The 18,353-nt window shown below is 43.1% G+C and overlaps 1 protein-coding gene across 3 annotated transcripts in view; it reads left to right on the top strand.

Moving 5' to 3' along the window:
• The window catches only part of LCAT (lecithin-cholesterol acyltransferase), a 499,529-nt gene that overhangs the window by 186,789 nt on the left and 294,387 nt on the right, over nucleotides 1-18,353 (top strand). For 2 of the 3 annotated variants that reach the window (XM_069217600.1, XM_069217599.1), the window contains exon 2: nucleotides 2,962-3,118. In XM_069217600.1, coding sequence (XP_069073701.1) covers nucleotides 2,962-3,118 — 157 coding nt within the window. Of the gene's footprint in view, nucleotides 1-1,151; nucleotides 1,229-2,961; nucleotides 3,119-18,353 lie in introns of those variants that run through there. The other variant, XM_069217602.1, reaches the window with a different exon arrangement.

The raw sequence follows: 18,353 nt of genomic DNA, 5'->3' as shown, positions 1-18,353 counted from the left end.
CTGTGCAGGGGGTCTGTGGCCTAATTTACTAGTAAAGCAAAAAATCGCTTCGTTATTCCTTGTCAGCTGTTGGAGCTTGAAGTTAATATGTGTCTTCCAGGACAGAGAGGAACTCATATGCAAGCCTAAATAACAACAATTATTCACCTTGTTTAAAATATGTTCTCCCATAATAAATTGTTTAGACTTTGTATTACGTGGGCCACATGTCATAACAAAAGTCTTGGGGTAATTTACTTTCAGATCAAGGTTCAACATAAAATTGTAAAATAGGTCCAAAAGTCCCTATAAACCATTTGCGGTACGAGCAATTAAAACTGCATCATCAGCATATAATAAAACTGGAAGTGGTCTCTGGCCCATTTTTGGTACATCCTTTGAATGTTTTACCAGCGAATCATAGAGCCCATTTATGTAGATCAAAAAAAGAAAGGGCGCTAAGATACATCCCTGTCTTACCCCCCTTGTTGACGGAATGGGAGAAGTTCTCTGCCCATGTAAACCAGTCTGAACAGAAACCGTTAAATCTGTGTGTAGCCGTTTAATAAGCTGCAAAAGGGACGTTTCACACCCTAAAGCTCCCAGGGTTTGCCATAGCTTCGACCTATTAACCATATCAAAGGCACTAGTTAGATCAATAAATGCCATATGAATGGATTCTTTTTTGACTTTCACATATTTACTGAGTATCAGATACAGATTTAAAACTTGCTCAACTGTGCCTACACCGGGTCTAAAACCAAATTGAGTAGGGGATAAAATCTGGGCCTCAGTCACCCAATCTTCTAAATAGGATAAGATCACTCTTCCTAAAATCTTTACCGTCGAATCAATAAGGGAAATTGGTCTGTAACAGGAAGCATCTTGTCTGTTTCCTTTTTTGAAGATGGGAACAATAATAGCCGATTTCCACGAGATGGCTACGTTACTATTTAGAGTATTGTATTTTCTTATACTACATCCTTCCAACAAGGGTTACAGTAGCATATTCTGGATATTAAAGGATCAGTTTTGACCTATACCTGATAGTGATTTTTTTCTGTTGGATTCCATATTTGTAGATTTTGATTCAGTTAAGAAGCCTACTGTTCAGACATGGAATCTTTGGGTGAAATATATCATTGCCCTGGCTTATTAGATTCAGGAGTTCCCTATACACTGTGTGTACAATGAAGATCCACGAGAAGTATGGAGGAATCCTAGGATTCATCTTTGCTAGAGTTATGAGGTATGTAAAACAGCTCTTTAAACTTCTCTCTCAATTTTTACAAAGTATTATAGACTTTTGCATACAGACAGCAATTATATTTTGTCTCATAATTACTCTTTACTGTCAAAAAATAGTAAGAATTATATCATTAAATTTGGTTCTGTTCATTTCAATATGTAATTCTCTGCATCTGCGTCACTTGTCCCATCTATTGGCTTGGGTATGCCTCATTAGTAATGACTAAAATTAGGAAAGGGTTGAAAAGGTAATTTAAATTACTTACTGGTATTCCTATTGAGTCCAATCTTCCTTATTTCATTCATAAATTCCCTTTCACCTTCCCATTGATGGTCAGGCAGGACTAATTTGTGTATGGTGGGAGGGAATATCGTTTAAAGGTTGGTGTATACTGTCTGTGCTGGGAGTAGGTTGTGCTTCTTGTTCCTAGCACAAGTAGCCATGCATAGATACTTTGGTCCTGCTTTACAATAATCTGGTGCATCAGTACTGATGCACCAGATTTAATGTGTCCCCCCCACCACCACCTGACACCATGGGTGCACCGTATGCACAATACGGCGCACCATGGCGCACGTTAGGCCAATAGTATCAACATTTTTTATGTTATTGTGGCGGTTTGCTACACTTGCTAGTGCAGCAAAGTGCAAGGAGGCCCATTGATTTCAATGGGTACGTACTTTTAATGCCTGCTTTGTGCCATTTTTGCAGGCTTCCTAACGTCGGAACTCCCCTCTTGCGTACAGTATGCCTGGCGCAGGCATAATGTGGCGCAAGATATCGCAAAGTAGCGCAATGCATGCATTGAGCCACTTTGTAAATATGCTGCTGCGATTTTTGCCTCTTTGAGCCACATTAGGGTAAAAAAAATGACGCCATTTTGGCACAAGGAGGCTCTATGGCCTTGTACATCTGGCCCTTAGTTTTTGATGGAGAATGAAGACCTGACTGATGGAAGCAGACGCATTTAATTAGCAATTACCTTAATGAGGAATACTGGTCTTAGCTTAATGGTTGCTATTAGGGTAATTTAAAAATACCATCTCCTCTTGTTAACAACTACATTTTTATGTGGCTTACATGCTTAGGATCAGCCTAGCCAGATGTTAAAAAAAGGGAGAAGAAAAGTATTCTTAGTCTGCTGTTGTTATCATGGAAATATGGCATAACCCAACTTTTCTTAATTCAGGCCGTCAAAATCAATTTTTGGTTAACAAAACTGTGTGCTTATGATGTGTGAGAATGCAGGAACAATCTATGCTAAGCATTGTTCCCTCTAACTTTATTATATTTTTTCTATCCCATTTGTATTTTCTTTCTTTCCCTCTTTCGTTCTTTCTTTCTTTCTTTCTTTCTTTCTTTCATTGGTTCCTTCTTTCTTTTTATTATTTTTTACGTGCACAATGTTGTACTCACTCTCATTTCTTTTATGCACCCATTCAACTTGTCTCATCTCCCATGCATTTATTTCTCATAATACACTTTGCAATTTTTTCGTTGTCTGCCACTTGGACAACGTTTTTGCTCACTCTTTCATTCTTCCTTCCTACTGTTTTCTCCTCTCTGTTTATCTTTCTTTTCCTCTGTTTCTCTCTCTGTCCCCTTTTATTCACCTCACTTTGTTTCTTTCTCTCTGTGTTCCCTCTACTCTCACTCATGCATACCATCTGTCCATTTGTTTCTCTTTCTCTTTATCTGTCTTGTTCATTGCTGTCTGTGGCTGTGACATTCAGTCCCAGGATGTCTTGGGAACCAGCTGGAGGCTAAACTAGACAAGGAGGAGGTTGTGAACTGGATGTGCTATCGCCAGACGGATGACTACTTCACGATTTGGCTAAATCTGAACATGTTTCTACCGCTCGGTATTGACTGCTGGATTGATAACATCAGGTAATATCTGGTACACTGACGATAATCAGCCTACGGGAAGAGTGACACTGGAAATTGGTAGGCTTACACTAACCTGCAGACGGTTAGTGATGTGATATTGAGTCATAGAAGTTAAATAATTTGCCAATTTGTCTAACTTTTGGATGCACAAGATCAGTTGTGTGTGTTATGAGCGCGATTCTATAGTGAATAAAATATCTTAGTGGGACAATGGGAGAGAGGTGTTTGTGACACCTGAATGGCAGTGGTTTGAACTGCAGCGGCACTGACACATCCTGCTCGGGTTGTGTTTTGAGTAGCATGGTATTGGATAACAAAACAAATCTGTTATTTACAAACCTGCAGTAGCCCTTCATGAGACATTTGTGTACAGGTTTCTGAAGCAAGCGCCATAGTAAAGACTGGTATTGTATCACATTGTGTGTGCGTTTATAGAGGAACATATATGAAGCTCCATTACAAGGGAACAAAGTAATTTTAAGTCACAATAAATCGAGACTTTAACAGTCAAACCTGGATCTTAAGTAAATTCTTTTAAGTCCAGCAGGGAACACGAAAATCCTCCAGTATGTGTGTCGACAGTGACTGCACTTCGTGTCTGATGGCATGAACACAGCAGACAAATGGGACAATTTTGTAGCAATGGCCAAAGACGATGCCTGAAATAGATGTACTGATGTATTCATGCACAGATATTAATCAATCTGCCTCCCACCCTAAGGAGGGTGAACTGAAGCCGGAGTACTGGCCAGGGCTGCAAATTCATAAAATCTCCACATCTGAATTTCTTGTAGTTTAAGGCCCGCTAGAGTCATAAGAGTTTATAGATTCAGCCAGGACAATGTCTATTAGCAAAGCAATGTATAAAGGCGCCCTGCCAAGTAAATTATGTAAGCAGGTTCTAGCAGTTCATGGGCCTGTCCTGCTCAAGGTGTATGTAGAAGTGGTTTTACCTGCACTTTACTGGCATTAGGCTAATATCACTGTATTACAAAACAAAAGGTAGAAAATCTTTTAGCATGCCCTGCTTATTGGCCAATCTCTGAGCTCAGTGGTCCTATGGTAGGATACGGCCACTCATGTGAATACTGCAGTACAGTCAACCAGTTGGCCACTATTCATTTTGTTGTTGAATGCAGTGAAAGCATATGTAAGGATGGATTGACCATGTTTACTGAATAAAGTAGGATTTGGGCACTCACAATTGTATTGTGTTAGGACACTACGGGGGTAATTATGACCCCGGCGGTCAGTGTTATATTGGCGGTAGTACCGCCAACAGGCTGGTGGAACATACTGACACATTATGACATTGGCGGTTTGGCAAAAGCCAAACCGCCAATGTACCACACGGACCGCCAGGCTGGAGGCTACAGTAATATGACCCCGCCTACCGCCATGGTTTCCGTGGCTTATTACGCCACAAAAACCATGGCGGTAGGCACTATCAGTGCCAAGAAATTCCTTCCCTGGCACTGATACCGGTCTCCACCACCCCTTCCCCCTCCCCAGAGCCCTGCCCCATACCCCTCCCTTCCGACAACCCCGACATACACAAACCTACACGCACAGACATACACACGCATACACATACCTACATTCACCCACGCATGCATACATCCATGCACACCCACATCCACACACACTGACATACATACATGCACACACGCATTCACACATCACAACATACATGCACACTCACATCCATTCATGCACACACGCATTCCAAATGCACCACACCCACATGCACGCACACAGAAACATACACACCTCCCCACACACACACAACACATCCCCCACCCCCTTGCTTTCTCAGAGCACCTGACTTACCTGCTTGCAGGGGGTCCTCCGCCAGCAGACGGGACGCGGCGATGCTGCCAGCAGCAGCGTCCACTAGCAGAACACCACCAGGCCGTATCATGGATCATGATATGGTCGGCGGCGGTCTACTGGTGTTGCGCTGCTGGCAGCAGCACCACCTTACCGCCATCCACCACCATGACCGTAGCCGGAATTCCACCAGCCTTATGGCGGAATTCCCGCTACGGTCATAATATGGCGGATGGTAGGTAGCCACGGCGACGGTCTTGTGGCGGCCGTCGCCGTGGCGGTAGGTGGCATTTACCAACTATGACATAATGAGGGCCTATATGTAGCACTAGTTGCCAGAATCTGTAATAATGATGTCGAATTTGGCCTATAAGTATTTGGATAAGGGAACATAGTAATTTTAGCCACTGTCCTCACTCCAATTACTAACTTTATTGAACCCTTTCTTGTGGACGAACTGTGAAATGTAGGTATCCACCCCAAAAGTCTATAAACCTGGTAGTATTAAAAATATGTTCTTTATTATCAGACTGAAAGCAAGGATTATTGACTTCAGAGGTAATCCTTAGCATGGTAACACAGCAAAGTTCATTCAAGGTTGCTCATGAAAGGAAAATGGAGATCACAGGAATTGCAGAGGAGAGGACTTATAAGCTGAGAGACAGGAAACAATCATGTTCACTGAGTATCAGTGTCTACTCAGAGGATGCACTGGCATTTCATAAATGGCCCCCCTTGTAGCTTTTGAATTGATGTCAGCATATTTTATTTATTTATTTATTTGTTCTAAAATTAGACCATTAGAGTGCATTAAAAACAACCGTACATAAAAAATAAAACAACGATCATGACCTTCACAAAAAAAAACAAATACAATTAATACACTCCTTGTCTAACAGGACAGATGTTAAATGATACTCCTAACTTGGTGCCTCCTCACCCTGATGGATACCATTTACCAGAACAAATGAAAAGAACCAAAATATATACTAGATTTTTTCTGATCTTGCCTATATAAACTACAGAGTGCCGTATATTTTAATCTAGACATACATAAATTTACATTTTTTTTTTTTTAAACACTGTTCTTAAATAAATTATTCATGGAAAATAGTTCATAGTGCTTCAAAAAATACTTCATGCTGCAATACTATGAACCAAACATTTAAAAAAATGCCGCAGAGTAAGACTCATTTCTCAAATAAATTATCCATAGGAGTTAAATCTTATTACTTACAAAGTGCTATGTGCTACAGTACTATAGATCAATTAGGTAAAGAATCCGATAAAAAACACAAACAACAATAAAACCTAATATCTTTAAAATTATTCCAGAGCTAAAACAACATAGATAATCGTATTTAAATTTCATGACCATTTAAAATCCTCGTCCATTAGCTGCTAGACCTCTCTCCAACTAATAGACCAGAGTCTAAGATAATCCTACTGCAGATGGTCCAAGCTGCTGACAGATATTTGGAGACTGAGCTTACTATCAACGTGGAAGAATCGTATTTACATAATCTGTAAGCACTGGCTCGATCATGCAATAGCAAAACCTTGCACAGAGGGATAATCCACTTTCCTCTAGGACACTTGTACAAGGGACAAAAAAACAGAACATGCTCAGGTGTTTCCTTACATAAGTGGCAATTAATACATTTATCAGACATGGAGCTGAAGGAATAGGGCTCGGGCACGTGCTGGTATAGGGAGATCCAGAAAGTTCTCGGGCCGGGGTTCCTGTTTAACCAGCAAAAACTCTGCTGTCAACCGATCTGACCCGTTACAGTGAAGAGACTTATCATGAACTTTCCCCCAATATCTCTCTTTGGTCAGCAACCTGGTGTTAGCAGGAATCATCTCAGGGTTCTCCCAATAATGGGGAAAGCACAACTTGAACCAAGCTGATTTCATCTCCCTCAACCAACAAACTTTTTCCCATCCCTGATAAGGTGTTATAAGATCTTTGATTGCTGCCCTGAAAGGCTCAAGTTCTTCAGTTTTCCACAATCGAACCCAATATAAAAGTGGTCTTAAACCCGCTGTATCTTTAATACTATTTATACCCAGATCTAATCTAAGAGGGATCATCGGCGTGCCCTTCCCCAACCTAGATATGTGTCTGAGGAAATTATTTTCTTTAGTTTGAAGGGTATCCAATTGTCTGTAAGAACCCCAGAGTTCCGCTCCATATAGGGCAGCAGCACGGACTTGGACTTTGTAAATTTCAGAAATGGCAATCAGCGGGGGGCTCGCTACTGCTCTGGCCTTTCGTTCTAACACTCCACCTCTTTGACTAATAATAAGTGCCCCTTTTCTAATGGCTGCATCCCAACTGCCCCTATCCGATAACCTAATGCCCAGATAATCGTACTCTGTGACCCTCTCCAAAAGGACTGAGTCCATCACTATATTTGCTTTTGTTTTCTTATTCAGGGCGCTATATATCATACGTTTTGTTTTCTTAACATTGACATCCAGCCCATAATCTCTACAAAGTGCACGGAATTGATTGACCAAATTTTTAATTCCCATAGATGTTTTAGTCAACAAAATGGTATCATCCGCGTAAAGCAAACATGGCACTTTCTTCCCTGCCAACTTAGGCATGTCATTGATACAATTTGCTAGGTAATTAATTAAATTGTTTATATGTAGGAGGAAAAGGGTAGGGGCAAGAACACAACCTTGTCTCCTCTTTTAATGGCAACTGGATCTGTTAGATCGCCTTCCTTTCCACTCCTAATTTGTGCATAGGTGTTCTCACGCAGTCAAACCATAAGTTTCAAAAGACCTTTAGGAATACCCATATTGGCTAATGTCAACCATAACAGGTTCCTGGAGACCAAATCAAATGCGGCTCTGAGGTCAATGAAAACCACATACAAATTTCCCCCTCCTACTTCCACGGTCTTCCATTTGATTGCTAGGAATCTTAAGACTTGATCTATGGTACTGACTGCAGGTCTAAACCATGCTTGCAGATTAGAGATGGCTTTGGATTCTAAAATCCATTCTTCGAGATGGGACAAGACTTGCTTTGCAAATTGTTTTTGAGAATTGTCAAGTAAGCATATTGGGTGGTAGTTAGCGGGGTCAGAGGGTCTGCCTTTTTTGAAAATAGGAACTATCTCCGCTCCCTTCCAGGAGCTCGGGAAAGGCGCTCCTGCTGCAACTGCATCAAAAACCAAGTTCAAATATGGGGCCCATATGTCCGGTCTTGTCTTATAAAGGTCACCTGGGATTTTATCAAGACCTGGGGCCTTTCCCCAATTCAATGAAGCAATTGCAGCCTTGGTTTCTGCCAAGGTAAATTTGATTGGGGAGGCCTCAAAGGTCATAATATCATTCAGTTCCCTAGTAGTAGCTTCTGCAGGCCCTGAGTATAATCGGCCAAAATGTTCAGCCCACACTACAGGAAGAATTGAAGTACCGGGCTGAAGACAAGATTCCCCACTAACTTCGGCAACCAATTTCCAAAACTTCGAAGTATCATTGGCTTTTGCAGACTCCAGAAGGGCAGCCCATCTTGACTCATCCCAGCTCCTGCGGGCCCTGCTAAGTTCCTATTTGTAGTCTTCCTTGATTGTCTTATGTGCTCTGTCTGTCCCCCTCTCAGAGCTCTCAATAGTTTATGCTGTGATCCCTACATGAAATGCTAAACCACCTTGCGTTGCACTTCTTTTTTGCTTTACTAACAATCTCTTTGGTGAAAAAATGTTTTAAGGAATGAAATAGTTCTATATGGGCTGCTATAAGCCCTTCACCATCCTCTAAAAGCAGGGACATATGCTCCATTAGGTCAGCCAATAAGCTATATATGGATGTAATAGAACCTAAATCAGTATTCACAGATTCCCATTTGACATTATGTCTATTATTTGTCTATACAAGCTGTTGGTCATAAGTCTTAGGACAAGGGGCTTCAAGTAAAGGTAGCAGACCCCTAACCGACAAAATCAGTGGCTCATGGTCACTTTCCTCATGTTCTAAAACCTTCATATCAACGATGTGACCCCACAACCGAATGTCAAGCAAAATATAATCTATCTGGCTCTTTTGGGCTCCACGCCTAAAGGTAAAATGGAGATTAACATCTGAGCGGGAGTGACCATTACAGGACCGAAGACCGTATGCCAGTGTGATATCCACGACTTGATGTGTTAACCTATTCATTCTCTGTCTTTTGCTCGACACCAATTGTGGGATGCCCCAATATGCGTCCTCTTCTTTGTATAATTCCTGAGCCAGCGAATAGGGCTCAAAGGTAACATTAAAATCCCCTGCAATTAGAATGAAGTAAGTGGAGGTTTTACAGGAAAGAAAGCTATCCAAAATAGTCAAAGCATCTGACTCATATTTACTACCCGGACTCCTATTATAGATGTTAATTATTAGGAGCGGTTTCTCCTTGAGGGTTGGTATTATTAAACCCATCAGATCGGGACAACCCATGTCTACTACTTCAACCCGACACTTGAGGGAACAGCTGAGCCATATGAGCAATCCACCTGAAGGTCTCCCAGAGGTCGCCTTTCATGCTGAGACCCAATAGCTTTTAAACCCAATTCTATATTTGGGCTTTAGTGCCCACGTTTCTTGAAAGAGGCATATCTTATGTTCATCTATAAATTTACCCCATTCAGGGATGCCCATTTTATTCTCCAGCCCTGCAGTGTTCCAACTAAGAACTGTATCTAACACATCTGCTCTACCTTGCAGTGTTTTAGCCGGGGATTACCCTGTAACAAGTGGGATGCCATAAGAAGGCTTGGTACCCCTTGCAATCGTAGCTAGACTAGTCTCAATTACACATTCCGCTGCTTTGTCACCCAAAGGATCGCTCACCACAATTAGATCAAAGCCTGTCGTGGTCAGATCAAATACCTGGGCAGGTAGGATAGTCCCACAATTATTGAGACCTATTGATTCCGGAGCTGGATTGCTCACATGGGCCTCGCCCTCCTCACTAGCTCCCCAAGTAATAACCTCCCCACTCTGTTCACAAAATAATGGAGGCTGGGTGTTTTCCATCCTACAAAGTTCTATCTGGGCAGGTGGAGGAATTAGTGTAAAGCCTCTAATGGCTGCAATAGGAGTCTGATCAACCTCAGGGCTACCTATTCCTAGTCCTCGTGTTCCAGTAGTTCTAAATACAAGGTGATCCCTGTCCAAATATCTGATTCCTAGGGACTTAGATGGGCCCTGCGTGGGGCTGGCTTTTAGTCAATCGACTTCGGAAAGAGAGGGTGAGAGGGAGCTACATCCTAACTGGGGGGCAAGCTGCGTCTGGAAACAAGTAGAGCCTCCAAGTGGCATCAACGCTCCATTAATAACTGGTGTAACTAGTTGAGGATAAAAAGCTTGGAGTCTGCACAGAGATACTTCTCCCCCTAGAGGATTAGATTTACACACATTTGAAGAAAGCTGCTGAACAAGGACAGGTGAATCAAAATTAATAACAATACAATCCCCCGTGACAGGCTTTTTCAATGGACCCACCCAACCCACCCTCCTCACCATTAATATTGAGGGTACCATGTGAAATGCAAATCTGGCGTTGATATGTAGCCAATGTATAACCTTGTTTTTCAATTCAGTAAATAATTCAGAGGTATTTGGTTTTAAGTTTAGGAACGCTTGTAATGACAAGAAAGTATGGGCAGGATTCCGGCGGAAGATGTAAAGTTCTCAACTTAATTCCTCCATCCACCTGCACCGTCTCCAGGAGCTCCAGGAGGTCTGTTTGTAGGTAATTTTGATCAGGAGTAGCTTTATAGGTTTTATTTCTCATATCGTTGGAAGAAACTGTTCCTCCATTCCCCCTCGAAGAGGAAGCGGATACCTTAGAACACTTGTCCTTTGAAACAATGGCCAGACTGCCAGTTGAATCCCTCTCTGGTTGATGCAGGGGATCAGGGCAATTCATTGAAAGCCTATGATCCATGCCCAGTGGTAAAAGGAGACTACTGTCACTATTGCCCTGTGGACTCGAAGAAAGAGTTTGGCAGGGAAGTTGTGAGTCCGCTAAGGGGGGAGTAACCATCTGCTGGGACTTAATGAGGCCTCCCAGTTTCTCCTCAATAGCTTGTAGGTGGGTTACTATAGGGTGTAGCCTCTCAGAAAGCTCTTCTTTTATATGTTCTATTATATAATCAATTGCTGAACGATCAACAGTGCATGCTTGTGGTCCTTATGCCCAGTTAATGCACCACGATTGGGGGAGCTCAAACTACGGGCCCGTTTATTCCTTAGATTTGCCTCAACTCATTTCCTTTTCCCTTTTGTATTGCACTCTGGATTGGGTACGGACCTGCCTAAAATCGCCTGTGCCAGTTCTGATAGCTCAGTGGCATCATCCTCAATCACCGCAATAGGCTCCTGGGTAGTTTTTAAAAGGATTGAGGGTGGGATAGCTGGAGCGGTCTTTAAGACGTGTGACTGAGGAGGTTGTATTAAAATTTGCGGTGGGGATAGGGATTGGCGGTTAGCTGCCAACAATGGTGGGGCAGTTAAACGACGCTCAACCATTTCAATTTCCTTTTCTAAGGCTCCAACTGCTTTTTGAAGAAATCCATCTAAGGTCTTGTTATTACCAGCCTTTTCCAAGGTGGCACCCCCTTCCGTCTTCCCATCTTATCCCTTCTTGTTTTCCTTTAACCAACAGACATATTTTGGACTCCTTGATCAACCTCTTACTATACGCACTTGCCTCCTCTATTCCCACCCTATTCCCGCCCTACTGGGGCCTTGCTGAAACACTAAAGTAGTGCAAAAATACTTAAAGGGGCCTTTGTCCCGCCCCTGCTGCTCCTCCAACAGCGCGACCCGCGAGGCAAGCGGGTGCGCGAAAATGTTTAAAGGGGCCTTTGTCCCGCCCCTGCTGCTCCTCCAACAGCACGACCCGCCTTAGGTCATATTATCATATTATCACAAAAGATGGGGTTAAACCAAGACCAGGTTTGGTAGAAGCGATCACTAGTGCACCTTAGGCCTTGAGAACAGTAGTTGCCGAAAGGTCAGTTGTTTCAGAGGGAATTAATCCCGTTGATAAGCAAATCTTACGAGAAGGTTGAAATATCAGGAAAGTCTCATTTGCCTCCAAATAAAACACAAACAGTGTGAAGCTCAAACGCTGAAAGCCAAAAACACGAACCTGTTTGATGCATAACTCCTTCTTCCAAGAGAAAAGTTTTGGAGAATAATTACAAGCGAGCTACCTTGAGAAGTGAGTGCTGGGTGTCAAACATATTGTTTACCGCATTCATATTGGAAAGGCACTCAATAACTTAATCTCACATACACTGTCTTTTATAACCACTAGCACCTTTCCCTAATGGCTATTTTATAAACTTTTTAAAATACAAAGGTCTTAACTATGGCCCCCAAATACTTTCTTTTACAATTTTAACTCTGATCCATGACTGCCACACATTTTTGCACTGATGTCTTAACACCAGTGACCTCCTCAAAAATGTGAATGCCTCCTTTCCACAACACGACGAGTCTGGGGTTCTGAACAATCTACTCTTGTGCACCAACTGTCTGAAAATCAGCAATTAATGATCTCATCTTTTTCCCACTGCCACTATTATGGGACTATTGGAAAGGGATTCTATGAGTTCTATCAGTGTCAAATCTTTCTGTGTGTTAGCTGGAGCTTTTTCTTAATCAGCTTAATTAGCAACTTTTCCATTGATCTACCTTTGACTGATCCTTCTGGGATTCAACTTCCATCTTTATGATCCTGTTAGCATGTCTGACCTTATTTGGTTTCGTATCATTAGATTATAACAGGACGCATTAGAGGTTCGATGAACCTTTTGACTGTGCTTAGAGTAGTTCCCACCATAAACTCAGTTCCTGTACAAATCAATAACAATACCAATCATTAACATCAATTATCTTGGGAGTCAGTAATTTCCACACACCATGACCCCTGGGCCATGAATAAGCACACCTTTATGTAAAAGTTAGAATGTTTATTTCCCTATACTAACAATGCTATTATCACATAACTTTGTCTCAAAATCAAATGATAAGCATACAGAAACAATACTGGTTGACCAAATCTTCTAAAGAATCTCAATTTAATCAAAGCATGGATCACTACACATTCTAAAGTTACGGTACAAATCAATAGCAAGAATAACTGTGCAATGGGAATGACATACATTTAGATTCAGCAAAGAAAAGACATCAATTGTTGTGGTAACGTTTAGCAGGCATCATCAGTGAGTATCCTAACTAACCTTCAGATTAGAACAGCATGTTTGGGCTTCATGGAAAACAATTTAGTCAACACAAATTTAGAAAACATCTAACTATGGCTCTATCAAAATTAGCGATTGGTACCTAAAACAAGGCAAATAGTCATAGCAATCAGTAACATCGTCTTATACCTTGCCTCGGTTTGGTTGAGCAAGCAGTGACAGTCTTCATCAATCGGACATCTCTTTGATCAGCAAAGCATCGGAATTCAGCAATAGAGTTCAAGATAGACATATCACAGGAACAGGCATAATAGAAAGTACTTCTCGGTAAAGAGTAGAAAAGTTAAGCATGTCTCCTTTCGGAACAGTTAGGAAAGGATGGGGAGAATGGCTTCTCTCCTCTCAATGGAGTTTGGATAAGTTAGATTCCCGAAAACTACTTCCCACATTGCTATTGGTCAAAGAATTGCACGTTTACGTTTAGTCCAATGAAAGTAGAACCTCAAATCTAAGAATTTACTAAACCATTGTTCACATGTCGATGATTGGCTCCGATTCTCATGTTCCCTTTGTTGGGCTCGTCAGGTAACAAAATTGTATCAGCTTAAACTTCATTTAGTGCATCCATTGTTATACAAAGTATCAATAGCTAGTACAACATATTCTAGAAAGCAGTTCTCATGGGAAAAAATTTCAGCTACTAGCATTCGGTCAACGCAATGGAAAATTACATTTTAATTCTCTAAGCAGCCATTTTATGATTCGTGTAAGCAATGCAACTTGACATGAGGCCGTGTAACTAGGCCCAAGACCTTGCTAAATTAAGGCCTATGATTACTAAAGCAAATACATAATACATTACCTTTAATATGGCATACTACTACATTAATCGAAACATGAACACAACGTTTCACATGAATAAACTGTTAGTAAGTACAATTCGTGATTATTGGTGGTCACTCAATAGGCATATTTTCAAAGTTCAGTATTATTTCTCTATGTTAACTCATTTCCTATGCAGATTTAACACTCAAAATACATAAATATTAATTAGTAAAATGTCAACATTAACAATCTCACCTGTCCAATAGTCTCTTTCTACCAAAAACTGCTTGTGGCTCTTTCCATCCTGACCAGGCTGTGTAATATTACCAGCAACAATGAGAATTAAATCTTTGAAGTAGGAGGAGGAAAGGGAAGTGAGATATTCTGAGGTGGATTCAGGGCTGAAAGTAGAAAGCTTCATCTTTGAGGGGGTATAGGGTATTAGGGCTCACCACACCCCTTAGCTCTAGACTAGAGAATGGCTGCAATGGGAATTCTTGTTTAACAATACTAACTACTCTCCCTTATTCCAGCAAGCTCCGACCTCGTGTTGCGCCCCTCCTTCAGAGCATGCCCCTATTTGATAAGGGACAGCTTTCAGTATTTGGAAGACATGGTATCCATATAGCCAATGACTTTTCTGCTCTAAATCGAAGCAATTTCCCAGCACTGGAGTTGTCCCAGTTTAGCCATATAATTAGTGTCAAAATAAATGTTCTCCTGCATTTGTTGTATGTGGTTCAGACCCTCCCACTAAGATTTCCCAAAAATGTACTTGAAGATAATCAGTCCTGCCTTCTCCAGTTTGTGAGGGAAAACCTGAAGCTTAGGATTGCAAGATCAACCCTTTTCAAGAAGTCGTTTGGGGGAAGCATGGGATTCCTAGATGTAATACATCAGCCCAACTGAGCCCAAACGTTTTGTGCCAGCCGATGGGGCTGTAAGCTCTTGCCACAGCTAGGGTAATCAACAAGACCCTCACATATTATTTCCCTTAGCTGTCAATGCTTACAGCTAAGTAAAGTATACCACCAGGGATCGCATATCCACGAAATGTGCAGTGAACGATCTGTTAGGAATTGAATCATGTTTGTTTTTTCTTGCCTGCACACTTGGTTTTAATTAGTTTGTTCTTTCTGTTTTTTGTTTCTTCTTTCTTTTTTACAGTTTCCTCAACAACTCCATGTATATTTGAGGGATCACGTTATCCTTTATTGAACTTGTGTTTTCTATTTTAATGATGGAGGAAATTAACTGAAAACCAATAAAGATATTGTTTGAAAAATTATACATACCACCAACCACCAATTAGTTGGCGAGGAATCAAAACTGCTTCTCAGTAAGAACAACACCTCCTTTCCACCCACTATAAAAATGCCAATATATTAAGTGGTTTGAAGACTGTGTACACTAACATGAATGCTCCAGGATCAAGGCATTTTATTATGTGCAATCCAAAGTGTGTACAATCTAGACACAGGTACTTACCTGGTATGAGCTATGAGTTCTTTAAGGGCACTATTGAAAGCATGCTGAGATAGCATGAGCAGGCGAGTGCGCTAACTTTCCTCAATAAGTATCCTAAGAAGTGGCACAAGTCCTTGGCAAAGGGCTTTCTTTTATTCTCAATGGAAACAGTGACTTTTTCCATTGTCATTCATGGTCTACCAGATTACTGTCAGGCATATCAGGAAGTGTTTGGCAGAGGTTGGGCTGGCTGGGGAATGGCAGAGCTTTTATGCTTTCATTCTGTGCACTGAGTACAGTGCCAGTTTTATTAAATCAGGCCCTTAGTCCTTTTAAGTTAATTCTTGGGCATTAGAAAGTAGAGCAGGGTACCTGAAGACCTGAGAACATGCCTAGTATTGTGGTCCAGTAGGTGGGATATGCCCTTCATATCATCAAGTGTGTCATCCCATTTCCTATCTGTTAGAAATGGGGTCTCTGGTTGACAGTCAGTTTGCACTCTGTCCAAGCAGGGACCCTCACTCTAGTGAGGGGAATGGAGAAACACACTTAGATAACACCTGCTTACCTCCTTGGTAGCTTGGTGCAAGCAGTCAGGCTTATCTCAGAAGCAATGTGTAAAGTATTTGTACCACACACACAGTAATACAGTGAAAACAATACAAAATGGACACCACACATCTTAGAAAAATATGTAATATTTATCTAAATCAAACAAGACCAAAACGATAAAAATCCAACATACACAAGTCAAGATATTAATTTTCAAAAGAATAAGGCCCTCATTCTGACCCTGGCGGTCGGCGGAGAGACGGCGGTCGGACCGCGAACAGACCGGCGGTATTAAAAATGGCATTCTGACCGCGGCGGTCCCCGCCGCGACCGACCGCCACTTCTCCACTCCGACCGCCACGGCGGTCATGACCGCGGGGCTGGAGTTTGCGCACTCCGGCCCGGCGGTCGTCCCAAGACCGCCAAGGGTATTATGACCCTGCCTACCGCCGCGGTTTCTTGCGGGCGGGAACCGCCGTGCGAACCATGGCGGTAAGCACTATCGGGGCCAGGGAATTCCTTCCCTGGCACTGATAGGGGTCTCCCCCACCCCCCACTACCCACCCGAGTCCTCCCCCCACACCCTCCACCCCCCTGCCACCCCCCAGAGGTGGTACGAACCCCCTCCCCACCCCCACCCCGACATGCACATACATGCACCCCGACATGCACACACCCCCAACATGCACATATACACACCCCCTACACACACATACACAACGGGGACACATACCCGCACACATACATGCAGACATGCGCACCTGCCGAACAGCACACATTACCCATAGACACAGCAGCACCCCCCGCCCGCATACACGCACTCACACACCCCCTCTACACACTCACACGCACACCCCCATGCACGCCCACATCACACAACACCCCCCCACCCCCTCCCCTCACGGACGGTCAACTTACCTTGTGCGTTGGTCCTCCGGGAGGCGACGGGAGCCATGGGGAGGTGACCGCCAACAGAAGACCGCCAACAGAAGACCGCCACACAGAAATGTGGGTCGTAATTCTGTGGGCGGTGTTCTTCTGGCGTGGCGGTGGAGGTTGACCAGTCTCCACTTTCCCGCCGACCGCCAGTGTGGCTGCTGGCGGTTTTCCGGCGGAACGCTCCCAGCGGTCAGAATGCGCACAGCGGCATACCGCCGCGGTCGGCGGTCTTCACCGCGGCGGTAACTCGGCGGTCTTGCGAAAAGACCGCCAAGGTCAGAATGAGGGCCTAAGAGTCTTACTCTATAGAAAACAATGGAAACCTTTATTTTACACAAAGTACCTGGTTTGCGTCAAAAATAAAGCCGCACAGGCGAGCATGCATCTGAAAAGTCAGCGATGTGGCAATTCCTTACTCGCAAGTGACGGCGTGCATTGTTTATTCTCCGGTCGGGTAGGCGATGGATCATTTTTCTCCCTCACAAGAGAGCGATGCATCGATTTCCGGACAGGGCACCTTGGATCCACGCAGGTTCATGATGACTTTGACATCGAGGGACAATGCATGAGAAATCCGGTTGCACAGTCTAAGAAAACCATGCTCAGTGTGGTTTGCATTGTTATCAGCAGCCGCAAGCGGGTATTGCTTTGTTTCTCCAGCCGCGATGCATTGATCTCCCAGCAGCGATGTAGGTGGGTGATTTCAGCTGCAAAGCGGGAGGCGCGTCGTTTATCAGCCATGTTGCAGGTGCGTCAAACATTTCCCTCACAGCGCTCTGTGCGTGGATTTCAGCTCTTGTTCTGAAAACTTCACCTTTCAAGGGCCCATGGACTGAATAGGACACCACTTGGCAGGGCAGGAGTCTCAGCAGAGAGTCCAGGTGCTGGCAGAAGAAGTCTTTGATGGCCCTGAAATGTCAAAACAGGAGACAAGCTCAGTTCAAGCCCTTGGAGAGTCTTCTCAAGCAGGAATGCAGAACAAAGTCCAGTCTTTGTCCCCTTTCACAGGCAGAAGCAACAACTGAAGGATAGCCTAACAAAGCACAGTCACTGGCAGGGGCAGTACTTCTCTTCAGCTCTTCTCCTTGGCAGAGGTTCCTCTTGGTTCAAGAAGTGATGTAAAGTCTGGGGTTTTGGACCCACTACTTATACCCCTTTCTGCCATTGAAGTAGGCAAACTTAAAAGGAAAGTCTCTGTTTTTCACAAGATCTTGCCTTGCCCAGGCCAGGCGTCAGACACACAGCAGGGGGTTGGAGACTACATTGTGTCCGGGCAGGCACAACCCATTCAGGTGTAATTGACCACTCCTCCCTCACTACAGCTCAGATGGCTCATCAGGATATGCAGGCTACACCCCAGCTCCCTTTGTGTCACTGTCTAGAGAGGATTCACAAGCAGCCCAACT

The sequence above is a fragment of the Pleurodeles waltl genome, chromosome 12, assembly GCF_031143425.1.
Source record: "Pleurodeles waltl isolate 20211129_DDA chromosome 12, aPleWal1.hap1.20221129, whole genome shotgun sequence".
Taxonomy (NCBI): Eukaryota; Metazoa; Chordata; class Amphibia; order Caudata; family Salamandridae; genus Pleurodeles; species Pleurodeles waltl.
This window is presented reverse-complemented; position numbering and strand designations above follow the sequence as displayed.